General features: G+C 37.3%; 1 protein-coding gene across 3 annotated transcripts in view; it reads right to left on the bottom strand.

Annotated features, from left to right (window-relative positions):
- Positions 1-21,156, bottom strand: part of DIAPH2 (diaphanous related formin 2) — an 85,727-nt gene that overhangs the window by 31,476 nt on the left and 33,095 nt on the right. For all 3 annotated transcript variants that reach the window (XM_067471516.1, XM_067471517.1, XM_067471518.1), the window contains 10 exons: positions 20,467-20,581; positions 20,138-20,239; positions 19,802-19,896; positions 19,126-19,227; positions 16,503-16,742; positions 15,550-15,679; positions 13,351-13,474; positions 11,399-11,564; positions 9,202-9,337; positions 3,845-3,940 (listed from right to left, as the gene is read on the bottom strand). In XM_067471516.1, coding sequence (XP_067327617.1) covers positions 3,845-3,940; positions 9,202-9,337; positions 11,399-11,564; positions 13,351-13,474; positions 15,550-15,679; positions 16,503-16,742; positions 19,126-19,227; positions 19,802-19,896; positions 20,138-20,239; positions 20,467-20,581 — 1,306 coding nt within the window. The remainder of the gene's footprint in view (positions 1-3,844; positions 3,941-9,201; positions 9,338-11,398; positions 11,565-13,350; positions 13,475-15,549; positions 15,680-16,502; positions 16,743-19,125; positions 19,228-19,801; positions 19,897-20,137; positions 20,240-20,466; positions 20,582-21,156) is intronic.

Here is a 21,156-nt window from a genome sequence, read left to right as displayed (position 1 = left end):
CAAGTTCATTAAAATGCATTGCCACAATCAGCATATGACTATTTAGGTGATATTTTTTATGTTTTTCCAGGCTGAGCAGGAAAGTGATTTGTTCAAGGATGTTTAATTCTAATACATTTGCATATCAAGGGTGACTAGGTTCAATTTCATGAACCAAGACCTAGAAACAGCTTTACAATTGGAACACAAGTTGGAGACAACTGTATTGTTTATCGTTGAATACATCAGGTTGGCTAAACATGGGCTATACCTGTACCTCATGCTCCTGGACTATGAAAAGCACAAGCTTTTAAAATATAAGGAGTAATAAGTGACATTTACAATACATTATGGTAGGATCAATAGTACAACCTTCTATCAGAATTTATTCTGCAAGGGTAATCAGGAGGATTTGTGGAGATCATTTGCGAAAATACCAGATGGTATAAAAGGATTAGACAAATAAGGAAGCTAAGGGAAACATATTTCCTCGTCTCGGCACATAGAATTCTCCTTCATATAGGAGTAGTCTGTCTTACTTATCAGAAGGCATTCTAGGGACTGCCATTTTCACAAATGCAAGTATGATGAATGCACTTTCATCTCTCAGCAATGCAGTACTAATGACAATCTTCTAAAACAATCACATTTGTTGACCGGTTAAGATTTTGAAAGGTTACATAAAGGGCAAATGCACTGACTCATTTAAGGATGATTGTTAAAATCCCATGTGCTTTTATATTAACAGAAGTTCAAAAAGTAAGAATTATGATCTTCTCTATTTCAGCTATGCTTAGTGAAAAGCCCAACTTCCTTGTGTGTTGGGTGATGATAATAATAATCACAATAATCAATAATAATATGTGATGATGATGATGATGATATAATTCTTGTTCATTTGCAGTTCGAGAATTATATTATTATTATTATTATTATTACTATTATTATTATGAACTGCAAAGGCTCTGGCATAAACCAGTACAGGTGGTTCCAGTGGTCATCAGCACACTGGGTGCCATGCCAAAAGATCTCAGCCGGCATTTGGAAACAATCAGCATTGACAAAATCACAATCTGTCAACTGCAAAAGGCCACCTTACTTGGATCTGTGCGCATCATTCGAAAATACATCACAGTCCTAGACGCTTGGGAAGTGTTCGACTTGTGATTTTGTGATACAAAATCCAGCATATATATAGCATTTGCTGTGACATACTGTGCTTTTGTGTCAGTAAAATAATAATAATAATATAATCCTTTATTTATATCCTGCTTTTCTCCCTAATGGGACCTAAAGCAACTCACAACAATGCAATACAAATCAAAGCACATTTAACATAAAATATAAGACAAAATTACACAGAGCCTATTAACATCCAGAAATAGGATATAAATAAATATTAAGCATCAAAAACATTTTAAACCAATTACAATTATTGTGGAGACTCATCAATTAAATAGTATATTTCACTAAGCTCAGTGTAAATTAACCTTGCTGTCATTAACAATTGAATTTATTCATCAAAACCTTGCTTGAACAGGTTCCTGAAAGATGGAAGGGGCAGTTTTCATCTCAATGGGGAGGGAGTTCCAAAGAGCTGGGGTGGCTACTGAGAAGGCCCTCTCTCTCATTGAAGCCAACTGTATTTGTGATGGCAACGAGAGGAGGTCTCTGGAAGATCATAATGATTGGGTGGGTTGGTAATGTGGTCACTGTTATATAGGTAAAAGTAAAGGTTCCCCCTTGACATTAAGTCTAGTTGTGTTCGACTTTGGGGGTTGGTGCTCATCTCCATTTCTAAGCCGAAGAGCCAGCATTGTCCATAGACATCTCCAAGGTCATGTAAGTAGCATGACTGCACGGAGCGCCATTACCTTCGCACCGGAGTGTTACCTATTGATCTACTCATATTTGCATGTTTTCTAACTGCTAGGTTGGCAGAAGCTGGCGCTAACAACGGGAGCTCAGGCTGCTCCCCGGATTCAAACCTGCAACCTTTTAATGAGCAAGTTCAGCAGCTCAGCGGGTTAACCCACTGCGCCACCGGGGGGTCCATTGTAATATAGAATGCATTTAATATGTATTTTATAGAAATATGTTTAAACTATGTTTAAATATGTGTGTTTATAGAATTCTTGCAATGTTTGTATGTTTTGACTGTGCTGTGACTATTCTTGAGCACCAATGAGAGTTGGGTAAGAAATATAAAAATAATACAAGCAGAGGCACAACACCGTTGCTCAGATGATTCATTGGAACTTGTGCCACAAATACCATCTATCTGCGACAAAGAACTGGTGGGATCACAAGCCAGAAAAAGTTACAAAGAACGAACACGTCAAGCTACTCTGGGACTTGCGGATTCAGACAGAGTTTTGGAGCATAATACTCCTGACCTCACAATCATGTTAAAAAACAAAGTATGGATTGTCAATGTTGCAATCCCAGGTGACAGCAGGATTGAAGAGAAACAACTGGAAAAGCTGACACGATGTGAGGATTTAAAGATGGAACTGCAAAGTCTCTGGCACAAGCCAGTAAAGGGGGTCCTAGTGGTTATCGGCACACTGGGTGCAGTGCCTAAAGACCTTGGCCTGTACTTAAACACAATCGGCATTGACAAAATTATCATCTACCAGCTGCAGATGGCCACCTTACTGGGATCTGCACGCATTATTTGCAAATACATCACACAGTCCTAGACACTTGGGAAGTGTCCAACATGTGATCCATTACAACAGCCAGCAGAGTGATCTTGTCTGCTGTGGACGCATCTTGTTGTGTTTCAAATAATAATAATAATAATAATAATAATAATAATAATAATAATAATAATAATAATTGAAAAGAAAACATAATTATTTTAGTACTTAATCTATCAGAGGAAGCAAAAGTTGATTCCCTACCTCAAGAATATGATTTAGGCCAAAGCAAAATATGAGTGGATAAAGCAATACTCTTCTAATGCTGCTAGTGAAATCATGGAATACTGCACTCTCAAGATCTCAAGAAATAATTTCTAAAACAAAATCAGGGCTAGAATCATGTCAAGTGTGAAAAAAATAAAAAACCTAATCTGTTTTGAATTGCATGGGTATTATAACCAGACCAAGGCAGCTGTAACACATCTATAGATATAAATCTCCTAATACATAAACTAAAATGATTCCACATCTTCACTCCAGCCAAGCATTTTAACCCCAAGGAAGTTTACATATCACTCCCCTTAACCTTTCAAAAGCACTGAAATTCAAGCTATCTTCATTTTTCCTTCCTAATCCCACACTAGTGCCTTCAGACCGACCATGTTCTCAAACTAATTCCTCCTTTGGCTACAAGTCAATGCTTTCTTAAACATCTCAGATGAAGATATTTGTCAAAATAGGACATCAAACATGACTCACTTGTGCAAGTATGGAATATCCAGTGAGATAGATAGATAGATAGATAGATAGATAGGGCTGTTATTGCAGTGCTTCACAATTTTTGTTACTTTTTTAAAAAGAAGAGTAATTTAAAATAGATAATATCATTAGACTGATGAAAATGATATTCCAGAAACAGTGGAGTGTTGATTTAGTTACATGTATGGTTGCATCAAACAAGAAGGAAACCTGTTGTGTCTGTGTTGTTTGGCTGATCTTTTTACATTATAGATACAAGTTGTAATACTTATATCTACAATTATAACAGTTACACATGACAATCTGTGGGTGTATATATACATGCCCTGTAAACCTGAGCCTAAAGGTACTTTAATTAAAAGCCACAGAAGTGTTCTCCAAACATATTCTCTACGTTTTGACACCAAAAATGGAACATATAACCCATTCCCTGAAAAAAAAAAGCTATGAAAACGTCCTACCTGGAGTTCTTGGCATTCGCTTCCTGCGGTCCCTGAATGCTGCCCCAGATTGCAGCGCCTCAAGAAGATTATCCATCACGCCTGTCTCGTCGCCCTCTGTGAATAGCAGAGGAAATAAAATTAATCTCTTTGCAATTAAGGTTATAACAGAGGAAAATATGGAACACAAAAAGGGGGTCACATTTACATAAAACCACTAAATTAAAGACATATATTGTACAGTAATGAAAGCTGTCACTTTCCTGAGATACCACTGACTAGGCTCCTTATGAAGTCCAATTCAGTGAAATGGATGCCTACCTCACTTCTATTCTCTTGATTTTTAAAGCCCTGTCCTGTTGATTATTGATGATGTGCTCCATATGCAAATACACCACTTCTCATCAGTAACTGCCATTACATTCCTGAGGTATTATTGCAAAATTCCCAAGCAAGAGGCTAGTAAGCATTCATAGTAGATGAAGCATACATTAAGGTATTTGAAAGCACATAATCAGGAACACTGGGAGAAGGGAGTTGACTTAGATTGGATCTACACACTGCCCTACAATCCAGATTATCAAAGCAGATAATCCACATTATCTGCTTTGAACTGGATTATATGAGTCTACACTGCCATATCATCCAATTCAAAGCAGATAATCTGGATTTTATATCACAGTGCAAATCCAGCCTTAGGGAGACATCAAGGTGATCCTATCCTGGGTTTCTCTCAGCATGATTTGTTCAGAGGCTGATAGATTCAAACCCAAGTATCCAGAGCTGTAGTCCAATCCTCAAACCACTACACCATGCTGGATCTCTAGGTTATCTAATCATAAGTCCCAATAACAGGAAAGGTTTCATTATCATTTGATGCAGTTAGATCTATGCATTGTTTTAGTGGGAGAAATAAAACTAGTATCTTTTCAGTCACCAATTACAGAGATCGCCAACCAGGTTACTAATTGGAGCACCATACAAGGAGAGAATTACTCCCATTTTATGGTAGACTCCACTGGCTGGTCCGCTTCCAGGTGAAATGCAAAGTGCTGGTCATTACCTACAAAGCCCTATACAGCTCAGGACCAGACTATTTGAAAAACCGCATCTCTGCGTACAAACCAGCATGAGCACTGCTGTCTGCGGAGAAGGCCCTGTTCTCGGTCCCACCACCATCTCAAGCACAACTAGTAGGAACGAGAGATGGGGCCTTCTTTGTGGCTGCTCCCTGCCTCTGGAACTCCCTCCCTAAAGAACTAAAAATGCCCCCTTCTCTCCTTTCCTTTAAAAAGCTTTTAAAGACCCATCTGTGTAACCGAGCCTATGGAGAGGAGGAAGATTAGTATCTTTCATACTTATTCTTGCCTGACATTGGATACTTCCTTAGTCTGCTGACGCGATATATTATACTGTGCTTTCAATGTATACTGCTTTAATTGTGTTGCCCTCTTGTACTCATTATGTGTATTTAGTTTAATCCTTGACTTCTGTCTGTTTACAAGTTATATTGAGTTATTTGATTTCATGTTTTGCTTTGATTGTTGTTTATCTTTTTACTGCCATTGAATGCTTGACATTTTTGTTATTTCTGTAAACAGTCCTGAATCCCTGCAGGGAGAGAGGCCAGGTTATAAATAAAGATTATTATTATTATTATTATTATTCATAAAAATAAGAGATATCCATGCAGTCAACAATGGGCTAAAATAAACCATGCAAGCTACACAGATGACTGTTTTGCTACAGAGAAATAGGCATTCTAACGAAGCTAGGGCATACATTCCAAATCTGAAGGATTGTGTATGCAAATTGAAGATAATGTTGACTAACACATTCAGTAGAAGCTGGGGACTGTTAAACAGTTATGACAGAATTATACTTATCGTGTATACTACAATAGAACTGCTAACAATCAAGAGATGCTAAACATGAATAGATATGAACTTATTAAATGACTTATAATTTTACTGGGATACTGATGTGCTTTCAGAAGTGATATCACTGACACCATTATGGATGTCAGCTGCCTATTAATGAACTCCACTCTATTATCCTCATCTGTGTTAAGGGAATGTTAATATACTTTTCAAAAACAATTAATTTAACATTAATTGTGACTGAGGCACTCATTCTTCCCCTTCATTCTTGTATCAGTAGTTAACAGGTATTTTAATTGCTGTAGTAACAGGAGCTAATGAAGACTGAAACCATTTCCGATTAAATAATATTGGCATTAAAATTGCTATCGTAGATCCTAAAAGAGATCGTGCCGTTAGTGGGGTTTTTTTCATGTTATTTAGATGCATAAAATGTAAGATTATTTCACATATGTTAAAAAAGCCCCAATATAATAAAAAGAAAACTCCACAACTTTACAACTTCTACAATTAATGGATTAAGAAAATTAAACCTAAACTCTTCCTAGATGTGAAGATGACTAAACAGAGCTTGCTGTATTCTGGGCATACTACAAGATGATGTTATTAGTTGGAAAAAAAGATAAATGTCTAGGAAAGTGGAGTGCAGTAGGAAAACAGGAAGAATGCACTACAATTGGCCATGAATTTGCAATACCTGAATACCAGGTGCTTGGAGAATTGTCATAATTAATAACTACAAATAGCAACAAAAAGAAAATATCGCCTTGAGGTATTTTCAAAGATACTGCAAAAATAACCACCTGAAGCCTAACCCTGCTAAGACACAAGTGTGTGCTTTCCACCTATGCAACCGTGAAGCCAATAGGAAATTGAAAGTTACCTGGGAAGGCCAAGAGATCAAACACTGTTTCCATCCTAAATGTCTCGGTGTCACCTTAGATGGAACACTAACATTTAGGAAACACTTCATGAACACCAAGAACAAAGTAGCTGCATGCAATAATATCCTGCAGAAACTTACTGGCAGCGCATGGGGTGCAAACCCAAAATTAATAAGAACATCATCCTTAGCCTTGTCTTAATCAACTGCTGAGTATGCCTGCCCTGTTTGGCACAAGTCTTCCCATGTGAAGCACGTAAAGACAGCATTGAATGAAGCATGCAGAATAATCACAGGATGTCTCAAACCTAAACCTGTTGATAGACTCTACAAGCTAGCTGGCATTGCCCCTTCCTGATATGTGATGGGAAGTTGCTGCTAAATGTGAGAGAAATAAGGTTGAAAACTGTGAAAGTCATCCACTACATGGCTACCAGCCTCCTCCCAGTAGACTCAAATCAAGGAAAAGCTGTATGAAAACCACTACTCCTCTTAAAGTCCCCCCAGCAACAGCAAGAGTATCCCTCTGGGCAGCTAAACCAGGAAATCCTAAATGGATGACCCCCCCCCCCCCCAATGAGAGTCTGCCTCCAGGGGCAAACCAAGAATGGGCAACTTGGAAGTCCTTGAACAGACTCAGAAGTGGAGTGGGAAGATCAAGACAACCTGGCAAAAATGGCACTACTTAAAAGAATATTCCTCCACCTTGTGTGACTGTAGAGCAGAACAAACAACTCCACATCTACATGCTTGTCCACAATCCCCTGCCTCATGCACAGAGAAGAATTGTTTAAATCTACAGTCAATGCAGTCGCAGTTGTCCGTTTTTGGTCTAAAATTATTTAGCTGCTTGTGCTCCCTCTATTTTATCAGATTTATACTTATTTATGCAATGCTTTTGACAGAAATTAAAAATAGGTATTTCAAATACAATCTATCAACAAAAGCTTATTTCTGAACATGAGTGTTCTACTCCATTTCCTCCACAAATTAATAGCTTGTTGCTAAATTAGGTTCCAGCAGGGTAATATAATACAGTCCCTATCAGCAAGAGAGCAGATGTCATGAGTCTCATCTTATTGGGGGGGGGGGGGGGGGGATTTGCCACTGTCAGCAAATCTAAATGGATCTAAAAATCTGACAAAACCACATTTCAGTATTATTTTGATTTTTTTAGTTAAAACCTAGATAGGTATCTAAAAGAGGGTCTCTGTGCTCCCTTTTGCACACACAAATACACAACAGATGGTGCTTCTTTAAGGTGAGATGGTAAGAATGGTCAAGATAGGAGTCTACCAAGACATGAGACTTAGGGTGGCAGGAAGGCATGTAATAGCTACACAACCTAACTTTGCATAATAGTGTCCTCTTATGTTACAGGACTCAGGAATAAACACAGATGTGCACACTAAAATTGACAAAATTTAGAAATACTAAAAATGCAGGAGGCAATGCTTTGCTGAAGGCAGTAAAGTAACAAAAACTACAATGGTAGAGTGATGTAGGGGTACATATGCCTTTACTCATTTTCAAAGACATTAAGCTAGATACTTAAACATATCACTAACCCTTCTGCCAATATTATATTATGAGTACAGAATGAACCTTCATGAAGATAATAATAATAATAAATGGTCACTGAGCAATCACTTCAATGAGTACTACTTTTATTTTAAAGTGCATCTAATGACTTGAAATCCTGATCAGCAATACTATCTCAGTTCACCTTAATTGTATCATTTGTTCTGGTATCTTACTAATATACCTTGGCATCTTATATGTCAAGAGATAAATACTATTATTTGTTTTGCTAGCAGTACATTTCATCACATTCCCTTTCACTGGGTAGAAGAGACCAGCTTCAGTTGCACACTTAGCTTGTTATGCGTTCTATAATTGTAACTGATTAAGCTCTCTCTGCCTAACAACCGAACTGAAATGGTCACAGAAGGGAAAACAGCAAACTGCAGGATGAAGTAATTTCTCACTCGGTTTAATTCATATTTGCATCATCTCATTTCTCAAGCTTTGCGAAAGGGATGGAAGATAAAACATCGACAAATTATGTAGAATAAAGTAATGAATAAATAAATCCCCAGATATGAGGGGCCTTCTGATTCAGTCTTCCCCCTTCTTCTTCCTGTCCCTTCCACTAAATGCCCTCATACACAGTATATGTACAGTCATGGGTTCAGCATTATAGAATTTTAGAGCTGGAAGAGACGATCCATAAGGACCAGCCCAAGCAAACCCACGGCCATGCAGCAACACATAATTAAAGCACTCACAACAGATAGCCACCCAGCCTCTGAAACAAATACTCCAAGGCAGGATGTTTTTCCTAATGTTCTGGTGGAATAGCTTTCCCTGCAATTTGAATCCATTGCTCAGCAAAAAATAAGCCTATCCCCTCCTCAATATGACATTTTCCCCAATATTTAATCAGGACTTTTACGTCCTCGCAGCCCTCTTTTCTCTAAGCTAAACATAATCAGCTCCTTAACTGCTTCTCCTAAGGCTTGGGTTCAAACACTGAACTTGCTAAGTTTCCAAGATCAAATGTAATCTGGTGCCTTTAGGATTTTAAGCCTAAACTAGTGCAAATAATATTTTACCTTTATTCATGTCAATTAGCTGCTTCTTCTTCTGTTGCCGCTCCAGCTTTTCACGTTCAGCCTTCTCTTTTGCAAGCTTGGCTCGCTTAGTCTTTTCTTCCATCTCTCTTCTTTTGTTGTTTTCCTTCAGCGCCTCCTGGATTAGAAATGAAAAACATGGGTTTTCCTCCATTATGAATGCACAGTAAATCGAGGATATCTTGCATCTGTACAGACCTGGCTTGTATGTTTAGTTGCCAGAATTAAAAAGCACATTACCTTTGAAAGTGTCATGAAATATATGATGTATGGTTTGAATGGAATTGTATGAAATGTGTATGAAAGGGACCTAATTGGGCTGAAGACATTGAGGCCTGGAAAACAACTACACTCGGGAATTGTAATTAAAAGTTGCTGAACAGCTGTCATTGACAAGAACTGTGACAATGATTAACTGTTGAATTTTTGGGGGGAAACAACACGTTTACATTTGAAGACAATAGCTCTTTAGGTTAAGGAAATGTTTATAAGGTTCCTTACATTAAGAAGGAAGTCAACACAAGGATTACATTTGCCAAAAACAATTCACCAATCTACTGATTTTTAAGAATTATTTTAAGTTTTAACTGTAACATTTTTTCAAATAAGACAAACCACAAGAGAGGGTTCTGGGAATTGTATTTGCTGGGTGTGTCCATTCTCAGCCAATCGGAGCATGGACACAACCAGGCTTTTTATTGGCTGAGAAATAGACAAGAGAGTAAAATTTTCAACTCCCATCATGCTCTGAGAGAGACTTTTCAACACCCATCAACATCTACTAACTGGGTATCCAGGATGTTTCAGGCTGGAAAAAAACATCTATCATTCATTTACAACTTTGGAACAACATCAGCAAAGAAATATTGCTACAGAAGAGACCTTATAACAATCCAAAAATTGTGACAGGCAACTGTGCTGTTCACCCACCATGCTCTGCTCCTTGGAAAGGGGCGAGATGGTGTACCGTGCGAATGTCAGATCTCCAATGGAACACAGTCTGGTCACTTGCCTCCTTTTCTCAAAGAAAAAGCAAGGAGTGCAATTTTGGAGGTACTATTCTTAGGGGGAAAGGATGCATTTTAGACATTTTGAAATTATTGGAAAAGTGGCAGATTTGCAAGGAAGCAGAGATGTTCTTCTCCAGGAGGCAGTGGGAGAAATGGTGATGTATGCATGGGGATGAATAAATTTGTATGGGTAATGTGAATGCTGAGTAAAAATGTAACTCCCATTTGCCTGTTTGTTAGCCAATGTATATTGTTTGTGAATTCAATGTAGTTACATAGAATCTGTATGTACAATGTTGTTCTGTGTGTAAAAGTGTAAAAATTCTGATACCCTTTATTTTACTGAAAAATTAGAATAAAAAGAATCTGTGCTTTAAGGTTATTGAAAAGTTATTCATGACAAAAGTACCACGTAAATAACTTTCTTCTTGAGGCAGAGTGAAGAAAGAAAAAGATAGAACAGTCATCTGCATCTTTCAGTTGATACCCTTTTGATATACAAACCATCCAGAATAGCAACTCTGGGTAATTTTATGTCTATTATAAAATTACTATTGGATTAAACTAGAAAACTTTGAGGAATCTATCAAGTATTAAAAAAACACCTGCAAAATATAGTTCTGTGCTCACTCAACTTGGCTGTTTCTTCATCACACTGTAAATTCACAATTACATACAGGGAAAATTGGAGCAGTTTCAAGAAAACTCACAAAAACTGAGTAAACTCATAATGTGATCCACCAGAGAGTGGTGCATGAGTTTGCAAGGCAGATTTGATTGTTTCCAAATACTTGTAAATTGCTTAGATCTCAAGATTTCAATATAGTGTTATAATTGTTGCAACCCCATCACAAGAATCTAGATTTTTATATTGCCCTTGCCTTTTTGTTTAAAAAATCCTTCCACTTCAAGACAAGAATTCATGATGCAGAACAGATACAATGAAATAAATAAATCAGATATTCAAAATTGAAGGCAGAAATATGTATACAATATTGTCCAGTAACCTGAACACACAAAATACTGGGGGAATCCATTGTAGTGACTTTTCTTAATAGTTATACATGATAGTAGCAAAGTGTATGGTAAAATGTATGCAGCACAGTTATTTTAAGACATGAACATAAAAATGTACAGATAATGTGAGATAGTGCTTTCTCTCAACTTACCAAGAATAGGATCCTGAATGTACTTAGATCGCCAAAGAATTCCTCACTGCTCACGGCTTTTGGGTCAAAACAGAAGTAGTCCCCCAAACAGTCATATAATTTAGTCATGTTGTTGTGCATGTTTGATAATTTTTCGTACTGCTCTCTGGAACTCTTTGCAAAGCTGTAATCTTCATGTTAAAGAACTATGAGTTTAAATAAGGAGCAGTTCAGCATAAAAAACCATAAAGCTAGTTTTATCACTTAGACGCAATCCATCTACAATGTCACTAATCCTTAAGTTAACTGCTTTCTTTTTATTTAAAACATGGTTTCGGATTTTTAAATGCTTCAGAACCAGCAAAATTCGATACTACTCCTTGCAAAACTCTTGCTTATGACTCGATGGTAATTTCAAGCAGAACAGAGTTTGCTATTATCTATGGTTTCCTGTTTCACAGTAAGTTCAGGAAAAAAAATTCCTCTGTGGATATGGAGTTAGTACTGTATAATAGAGGTGTGCAGTTCACCCAAAAGACATCCCATTTCAGAGTCCATTGTTGACTGACACCTCATTCTGTTTACCAGGAAGTTACTAGAATGGGGAGGGGTATTGCCGTTTTCATTTGGCAAAGATTCAGCCCATTGGCTACAATGGGAAAGTTGGAAGGCTCAATCCTCAGTTATTTTAAGGCCTATCTCCATGAAACCTACCTCAGTTTGAGACCCCATTTACAACTGCAGGCCTGTCAAGTTCAAAACAATTCACCAATCTATTGATTTTTAAGAATTATTTTAAGTTTTAACCATAACATTTCTAAAAATAAGAAAAACCGCAAGAGAGGGTTCTGGGAATTGTATTTGCTGGGTGTGTCCATTCTCAGCCAATCAGAGCATGGACACAACCAGGCTTTTTATTGGCTGAGAAATAGACAGAGAGTAAAATTTTCAACTCCCATCATGCTCTGAGAGGAGGCTTTTCAATACCCGTCCTATCCAAGTGTTGTAGGGAAAGCAAGTTCCCAGCAGGGCTCTCTCTGGAGAAGGAGCCTGGGAAACTTTCCCAAAAATACACTGCTGCTGGGGAGGGAGAAAAATTATTTATTTATTTATTTATTTAGAACAGCGGAGAGTTCCTGGGCAGGACGGCCAAGAGCTGGGGGTTAATTTTGCTGTTTTATCTGGTATTCTATGGGTCTTCTCACCTCCGCAGAGGGACTCAGGCCAGTTCACAACAACAGTATCACTGACAATGGTTTAAAAACTTCACATCCCATAATACACTAAAACATTAAAATACTAAAATACAATCACATAATTACATTGGCCAAGTCGTCAAAATAAAATCGTAGTTCTTCACCATCCGTTCGTGTAGTCACGGGTTATTGACTCACTTATCAAATGCCAGTTTCCAGAGCCAAGTTTTCACCTGTTTTCTAAAAGTCAGGAGAGAAGAGGCAGTTCTAATCTCCAGTGGGAGGGAGTTCCAGAGCTGAGGGGCCACAACCGAGAAGGCCCTGTCCCTCGTCCCCTGCTTCAGGTATATTGCAGATTTAACCCCTTCCTATCCAGGAACTGGATAAATCCAGCTCCCTTAATCCATTTTGCCGGGCTTTCTGACTCCCTCCTTCCCATTCTGTTTTTGGAGATTACATAAAATGGCCCACCGAATACTACAAATCATTTTTGTTCAAACTGATTAGGTACCAAACTTACTGTATAGACAACGTAGGAGTTCTTCATGTCAACTGACTTCACATATTCCATCACAAACAAATGGGGCAAAAAATGGGGAATTTTGTGACAGTAAAGGCTTAATAATTCAACATTAGCATTAACAACATAAAGCCTCCATTAAAATAATAGAGCACAAGTACTGCATTAAAACTGATATTCCTTGTTCTGAATATATATTTTTTACTTGTTATGGGTGCAATTAATCAAAGGTATATGCCAGTTTAACAAAGGATATGGACATCTTCTCAACAAATTTATCATGTGGATCTTCTGTTTTCGGAAACTTCTTAATATCACTTTCCAAACGCTCTATCTGCTGTTTCATAGAATCAAGGCTGCTCTTAAGAATCTGAGCTGAAACTGAAGGGAAAAAAATGTCAAGTGAAAAACTATGGGAAAGAAAATCATTGTCAGAGATAGTCGTCATAATGGCAGTTTGGATAGCGCCATTAAAATGTGATCCCATTTTTCTGAATTAATGCTCACAAAAGGTCTACGCTTCAAAAAATATGTGAGAATGTACAGCATAATATATGAAATTATCTTGCTTAATGGGGGGATGTCACAATTTTATTCCAACAGTAGTTGGAATTAATCTACTTTCTCTTTGAATGTATTGAAAGAAATACTAATATTTCATTCCTTTATATCAAATTTTTTGGATTAATCACAAACTAAGATTCAAATGATTCTAACTTAATAATACATATAGTTAGTCATGTAAATAATTTAAAGACAGGATACAGAAGAGATGAGTTTTAACTGGCTCTGTTGTAGTATCCCAAACTGTATGATCATGCCCATAGAAACGACTTCTCTTTACAATTTCAACATTTTCCTCATTTTATAACCAAGGCTGATGTAAGGCTGCATGTAGATTTATTTATCCTGCCTCCATGGATTTCAGTGTATTTTCTTAGAGAATTAATATTCAGAGATGCCAGTTCCTTACTTAGAATTATAGCCTACAGCATTTGGTATTTGTTGGCAGTCTCCAAATACACTTACTACCCAGGCCTGACCCTTCTTATCTTCCAAGTTATCAGCCTTACTAAAATGTTTAGTTAGGCTGATAAATCAAAATCACTGGCGCCTGCAATAAGGGGAAAGGGCGATGTAATGGTCTGAGCTTCAACTCTGCCAGATGTAAACAACAGAAAAGAACTAGGCTTAAAGGTGAGAATTTAATTGGTAGCCTCCCAGTTTGTAAACAATGTAAGCTGGACATGTATATGCCACAAGAACACAATTCAGATCATTGGAATAAGCCAGCAGAAATCCACAGTCTATTGCATCTTTTAAACATCCTTCAGTACTGAAAATATTTTATGCCTTTGTGTTTTTGTTTTGTTTTTGTTTGTTTGTTTTTTTGGCGTGTCAGGAGCAACTTGAGAAACTGCAAGTTGCTCCTGGTGTGAGAGAATTGACCACCTGCAAGGACATTGCCCAGGGGACGCCCTGATGTTTTGAAGTTACCATCCTTGTGGGAGGCTTCTCTCATGTCCCCGCATGTCTTTTGTAACACAGTTAAGCTCCCATGGGTAGAAATCTACATTTGACATTAAAGCATGTGGGTGGTTGTGGCTGGGTATCGTTTTCAAGATGTTTTCAAATTATGGAAACTCTTAAGCCAATCTATCATGAGATTTTCTTGGCAAGATTGGACCAAATGGGAGCTCCCTCTGATACTGAGAGACTCCGACCTGCCCAAGGCCACCCAGTAGGTTTTTGTGGTTGTGCAGGGATGCAAACTCTAGTCTCGAGCTTTCTCATAGTATATGCTACTATATTTACTCAAGTATAAGCTGACCTGAATATAAGCCGAGACACCTAATTTTACCACAAAAAACCCTGGGAAAATGTACTGACTCGAGTATAAGCCGAGGGTGAGAAATACAGCAGCTACTGGTAAATTTCAAAATAAAAATAGATACCAATAAAATTACATTAATTGAGACATCAGTAGGTTAAATGTTTTTGAATATTTACATAAAACTGTCATTTAAGATAAGACTGCCCAATTCTGATTAAACCATTATTCCAACCTTCTTCAATGTAAATGTGCTTGCGTATCCTTCCAATCTTAATAAAGTGAGTAAAATAATAAATGTAATAAGAAATAGAGCAAAATAATAAATGAAATAACTAGAGCAGAATAAAAAATGTAATAAAATAATAAAAAATATATAGTAAAATAATGTGAATGTAATAATAATAGTAATAATAATAATAATAATAATAATAATACATGAATAAAATAATAAATGTAATAATAATAATAATAATAATAATAATAACAACAGAGTAAAATGATAAATAACTTTGACTTGAGTATAAGCCAAGGAGGGCTTTTTCAGCCTAAAAAGTGGGTTGAAAAACGCAGCTTATACCCAAGTATATATGGTCATTCTTATCACTGTCATCATGCCATGTACCTTTGCTTGCACTTTCCACATGCTGAAGCTCATCTGGAAATTTTAAGATGTCCCGATATTTTTCTTCACAAATGGCAGCCAAGAATTGTAAGAGTGTCATTTTTTGATCTGATGATTTTGTATCTCTAATCTGTCATTGGAAAGAAATGGAGAGGGGGAGATATGCACTATTTTTAGAAATATTCCCTCCAAAAAAACATTTGCAAAACACGACACTGGATCAGCTGCCGGATACAGATTACTTGCATTTCAAGATAAATGGCATTATTGGTGTTTGCAATTTAGTAAGAGACCCAATTTTTTGTTGTCAATATTGGGAAAAGAGAGCAGCGAGGAGACACAAAGACTGTGAAGCAAAGAGAGAGTTTTACAGTTTTTATTTTGAAAAATGAAATGAATTAAAAGGAAAGAGAGAGAGAGAACAAAAGTCTGCTCCAGCATGCTTGTGGGGGGTATAACTAACTGTCGAATTAATGCAGTTTAACTGCAATAACTCAATGCTATGTAATTTCAAATTCTTTAGCCTTCTCTTCAAAAGGGTGCTGGTGTGTCACCAAACTACAGATACCAGAATGCCATTGAACTGAGTCATAATAAAGTGGTGCCAAACTGCATTAATTCTACAGTGTAGAACCCAAACTGGGCTTGTGATGACAGCGGCTTTCCTAAGTGGACACTCTCCAGAGGCTTCTAGTTCCTGTTTTCATAATAAGGAGTGAAGGCCAACCCATGTTTTTAGGAGGTTTTGTCCAACTCCACGCGAAAAAGTAACAGACAGAAGAATGGTAATTTGCCCACAAAGCATTATTTGCAGATATCTCTCCTCCAAGAAATGTCATAATATAGGCACAAGAAACTCACAGTAACGTTAAAGATCTTTGGAACATGAATTCGGTTAAGCTTTGGAAGATCACTATGATAAAACAATGAATGCTTCTAAACATCGGGCTTACCTTGCACAGAAAACTAAGATTGAAGCCCAATGACTGGGCATTTCTTGAGCCAGAATTCATATAGTTCCCTATCAACAACATCAGTTCCAACAGCTTGCTAAAGCTTTCACTCTTCTTCACCTCCTCGCAGGCCATCGTCACTGCCATAATGCCCGGCCTGATATTATTTATGTGTTCTTCAAAGGTTAGCTTGAAAAGGATGCCATTCAGGCGAGGTCGCAACGCTTTAACTGAGCTCATCTGAAAGAAAAGGCAAAGCTTGGGGATCATGCGGAAAAGCATTTTCTATGAAACAGAACAAAGTAACTTCTATTAGTTGTAGCAAACCTTACATTCCCCTGCACCAAAATACAGGGATATAGTTGGCAAGGTTTAGAAAAAACTTAAGACCTGGCTTTTAATGCAGGCATTTGGTGAATAGGCAACTACAAAATGAGACTTTAACAGCTTGAATAATGTACAATGGGTTTTGGAAAACGATTATGGTTGTGAGATCATGACTCGGTGTTTTAGATGGTTTTAATCTGTTTGATTGATATTATTTTAATTGCTTATATGTTTAGATTGTTTATATTTTGATGAGATGTATTTTATTGTTTATCTGTGCGGCAATTAAATTTTTGCCAGATGTGTAAGCCGCCTTGAGACCCCTCTGGGGTCGAGAAAGGTGGAGTAGAAATGAAGTAAATAAATAAGGTATTTTTGCAGCTATTAATTTAAGTATTATTTATTTATTTATTTATTTATTATTTACTTCACTTGTATACCGCTCTTCTCAGCCATCAGGCAACTCAGAGCGGTTAACAACCAGTATCAACAATACAATACAAAATCATTAATCATTTAAAACAGTAATATCCATTAATTAACATCAGAACATCAATACAACAATACAGGAAAACAACAATCCATCACGTCTCATCAATAGAATCAGCATCCAGTCTCGTTGTCCATTAATCCATATTCCAAGTAGATGGTTTTAATAGTCAGTGAGTGGATAATGTGCACCTTTTGTAGTCACTTGATGGAAATCAACTACACAAACTACAAATGTTTATTAAATAACTACTATAGTCATATCTATTTTGCACATTGTATTCATGTTTTGCAACATAAAGCTAGGCAATAACAATCTCACACTTCAAATCAGTTTTCATTTTTGTTATTTAACAAACTTTGCAACATTTGGGGCTATTGTACAACACTAGCATCAATGTAACTGCATTTCTTTTAGCTTGCAGCTGCCTTTGCCACTTTATAGAAAGATATGACTCAGTGGGTTAAACTGCTGAGCTGCTGAACTTGCTGACTGAGAGGGCGGCAGTTCGAATCCACAGGACAGGTTGAGCTCCCGCTATTAGCCGAGCTCCTGCCAACCTAAGCTGTTTGAAAACATGCAAGTGTGAGTAAATCAATAGGTACCACTTTGATGGGAAGGTAACACCGCCTCATGCACTCAAGCTAACCACATGACCTTGGAAGTGTCTATGGACAACGCTGGCTCTTCTGCTTAGAAATTGAGATTAACACGAACCCCCAGAGTTGGACACAACGAGATTTAATGTCGGGGAAACCTTTATCTTTACATGATTATTATATGTTCTTGTTTCAAAATAATATAATTATATGAAGCCTATCACTTATTTATATTTGTAGATGTATATAAATATAGATAGATAAATCCTATCTTGAAACACCAGAAATAATTTTAGTCAAATAACATCAGGGGATTTTTTGAATTCTGAAACATAGGACAGTATAATGTGGCATCAAAGGGTGATAGCTTCCTTTTGGCAACCATCATTAACCACATCTTCCTCACATTAGATGCAAAATTTCATTTGACAGCAGGATATAACTCCAAAACTGTGTTTAATCTAATATAAAATTCATCTCAATGCTTCATCTATATGAAAATGCGATGCTCCGATCTTCACAGGCGAGAAATGCTAAGCTAATTAGTCTATTATAATAAATAACCTAATTGCAAAGTGTGACTTTTCAAAATGAATTTTAAACATCTAATTCCTGACCTTGATTAGTTTCAATGAGTATATTGATTATCTAATTAAAACTTTATATTAATAATTAACTTAGCTAATTTGTATATGCAAATAGATATGTACTTTCTGAAAAGAAAAAAAAAACTTCAAAGACAGTCCTTCAATCATCCTTACTTACTTCTTAACCTGTTCTTGTGATCACGAGTAACAAGACTGTTAAACATATCATTGTAACCTCACTAATGAAAATCCCCATAAACATTTTTTTTGGTCGTGTCAGGAGTGACTTGAGAAACTGCAAGTCGCTTCTGGTGTGAGAGAATTGGCCGTCTGCAAGGACGCAGCCCAGGGGATGCCCGGATGATTTTTGATGTTTTTATCATCCTTGTGGGAGGCTTCTCTCATATCCCCGTATGAGGAGCTGGAGCTGAGAGAGGGAGCTCATCCGCCTCTCCCCAGATTCGAACCTGCGACCTGTCAGTCTTCAGTCCTGCCGGCACAGGGGTTTAACCCACTGCACCACCGGGTGCCTCATAAACTGTTAAAGAAACTTGGTAAAGCAATCCCTAAGTTGGACACTGAAGCGGAACTGCAGAATGACATTATAATACAGAACATACCACAACTCCAAACTGTTCTGGCTCACAAAGGTCTTCGTATTCACTCTTCAAGTCGGCTAAGGCACTGAGCTCCTTCTGTTCAGGGAGGTTTTTAACTAAATTCTAGTATGAAAAAACAAACAAACCAGAAATCAGAATGACTATCATATTTTCTGTTTTGTCGAAGGCTTTAATGGCTGAAATTACTAGGTTGCTGTGAGTTTTCCGGGCTATATGGCAATGTTCCAGAAGCATTCTCTCCTGACGTAATTTCCAAAAGACCTCTCAACCTCTGAGGATGCCTGCCACATCTATTCCAGGCAGGAAATAATCAGGGACATCTAACACCTCCCAACAAAGGGTTCCCCCAGGCAGGAAGCAGCCAGGATTTGAAGTTGCAAGGCCATTCAGTGCTAATCAAGTGCCCCAAACAAACAGTTCTTTCTCCCACTCTGGACATTTCACATATATATAAACCCCATTTGCCTAGTTTACAACAGACCTCACAACCTCTGAGAATGCCTGCCATAGATGTGGGAAAAACATCAGGAGAGAATGCTCCTGGAGCATGGCCATTCTGCCCGGAAAACTCACAGCAATCAAGTGATTAAACAGGTTCCTCATAAGCATCAGCTAAATTTACAAATATTAGAACAACTAGTTTTGAATACTGTAGTAAGTTGCTCTGCTAACTTACCTGAATCAATGCTTCACTTAGTTTTTCTTCATCTACTTCTATAATAATGTTTTTAATTTCATCGTAAGGCATGCGGAAAGACCCCAAGAAAATGGCTGAAAAAGACACCATAACAACACATTGAGAAAATATCGTCAAGATAATAAGGACAATAGAGAAACAGCTCATTTGAAATTCAGAGTATTTCATTCATTGACATTCTTTACAGAGTAAAACCACAGAACTAGATATAGAATGTAGGCTGACTAAGCACAACAAACAGCGTAATGAACTATTTGCAACAAATAAATAGGAAACAAGCTTTGTGCAAAGCAAAATAATGTATATGTTACGTACACAAATTCTGTGCTGTCTTCCCATCCAAAACCCTCAACTCTTTAGCTCTCTTCTTAGGCATGGCTATCTTCTTTTCTTCTGTACCCTCAACCGCTTTTTTAGCTGTAAAAAAAAAAAGCACTTTAAAAGTATATAGATATTTAACAGATGCAATGTTTGTACATTGAGACTGAATTTCCACTGTCTTTGTAGCATCAAGTCTCAAAATTCAGATGGTATGCTACTTGGATCTATAATTTGCCCTTCAAAGTGCTGTGCAGAGAAATTATATAAAAGTGACAATAGTAAGACACCACTGCTAGATATGAAAAATACAGTGAGCCAATTACCCTTCATCTGTGTAGCGAACGTGAGTGCCAATTTTGCAAAAAGATCTTGACTTGCAAATTTTTCTTCTTTAGCTTTTAGCCAAAAACAGTTTTCTGATATTTCTTGTGGTTCAACCTGAAAACATAATAAAGACAGTTACTTAGGTACCTACAGGGACTATGCAGGCTGCTAATTTTAACAAAATGGCAATTCTAATGATCGGCACAATCCAAAATCAAGCAGAAGCGCATTTTCAAAAGCAAGAAGTAAAACATGGAAATCTGAAAACAACATTTCTAATCTTCCTCGGCAAATCAGAAAATAGGTATGAGAATGCAGGGTTTTTTGTTCTCTAAATCAATAAAACATGGTAATGTGTTGTCAAAGGCTTTAATGGCCTGAAAAACTGGGTTGCTGTGAGCTTTCCTGGATCTATGGCCATGTTCCAGAAGCATTCTGTCCTGATGTTTTGCCAACATATATGGCAGACATTCTCAGAGGTGTGAGGTCTATTGTAAAGTTTATATATAAACCTTACTTGCATAGTTTCCTACTCACAGCAACCCAAAGCATAGTAAATATTGATGTACTTAATTAATGCCTTCTTTTCTCTCTAGAAACCTCAAGGATGCAAAATGCTGGTAGCTGATACATGGATTCTGCTCAACATATGCTGTCCAACAAATTCTTTATGTGCCTTGCAGATAATT

This window comes from Anolis sagrei, chromosome 10 (assembly GCF_037176765.1).
Source record: "Anolis sagrei isolate rAnoSag1 chromosome 10, rAnoSag1.mat, whole genome shotgun sequence".
Taxonomy (NCBI): Eukaryota; Metazoa; Chordata; class Lepidosauria; order Squamata; family Dactyloidae; genus Anolis; species Anolis sagrei.
This window is presented reverse-complemented; position numbering and strand designations above follow the sequence as displayed.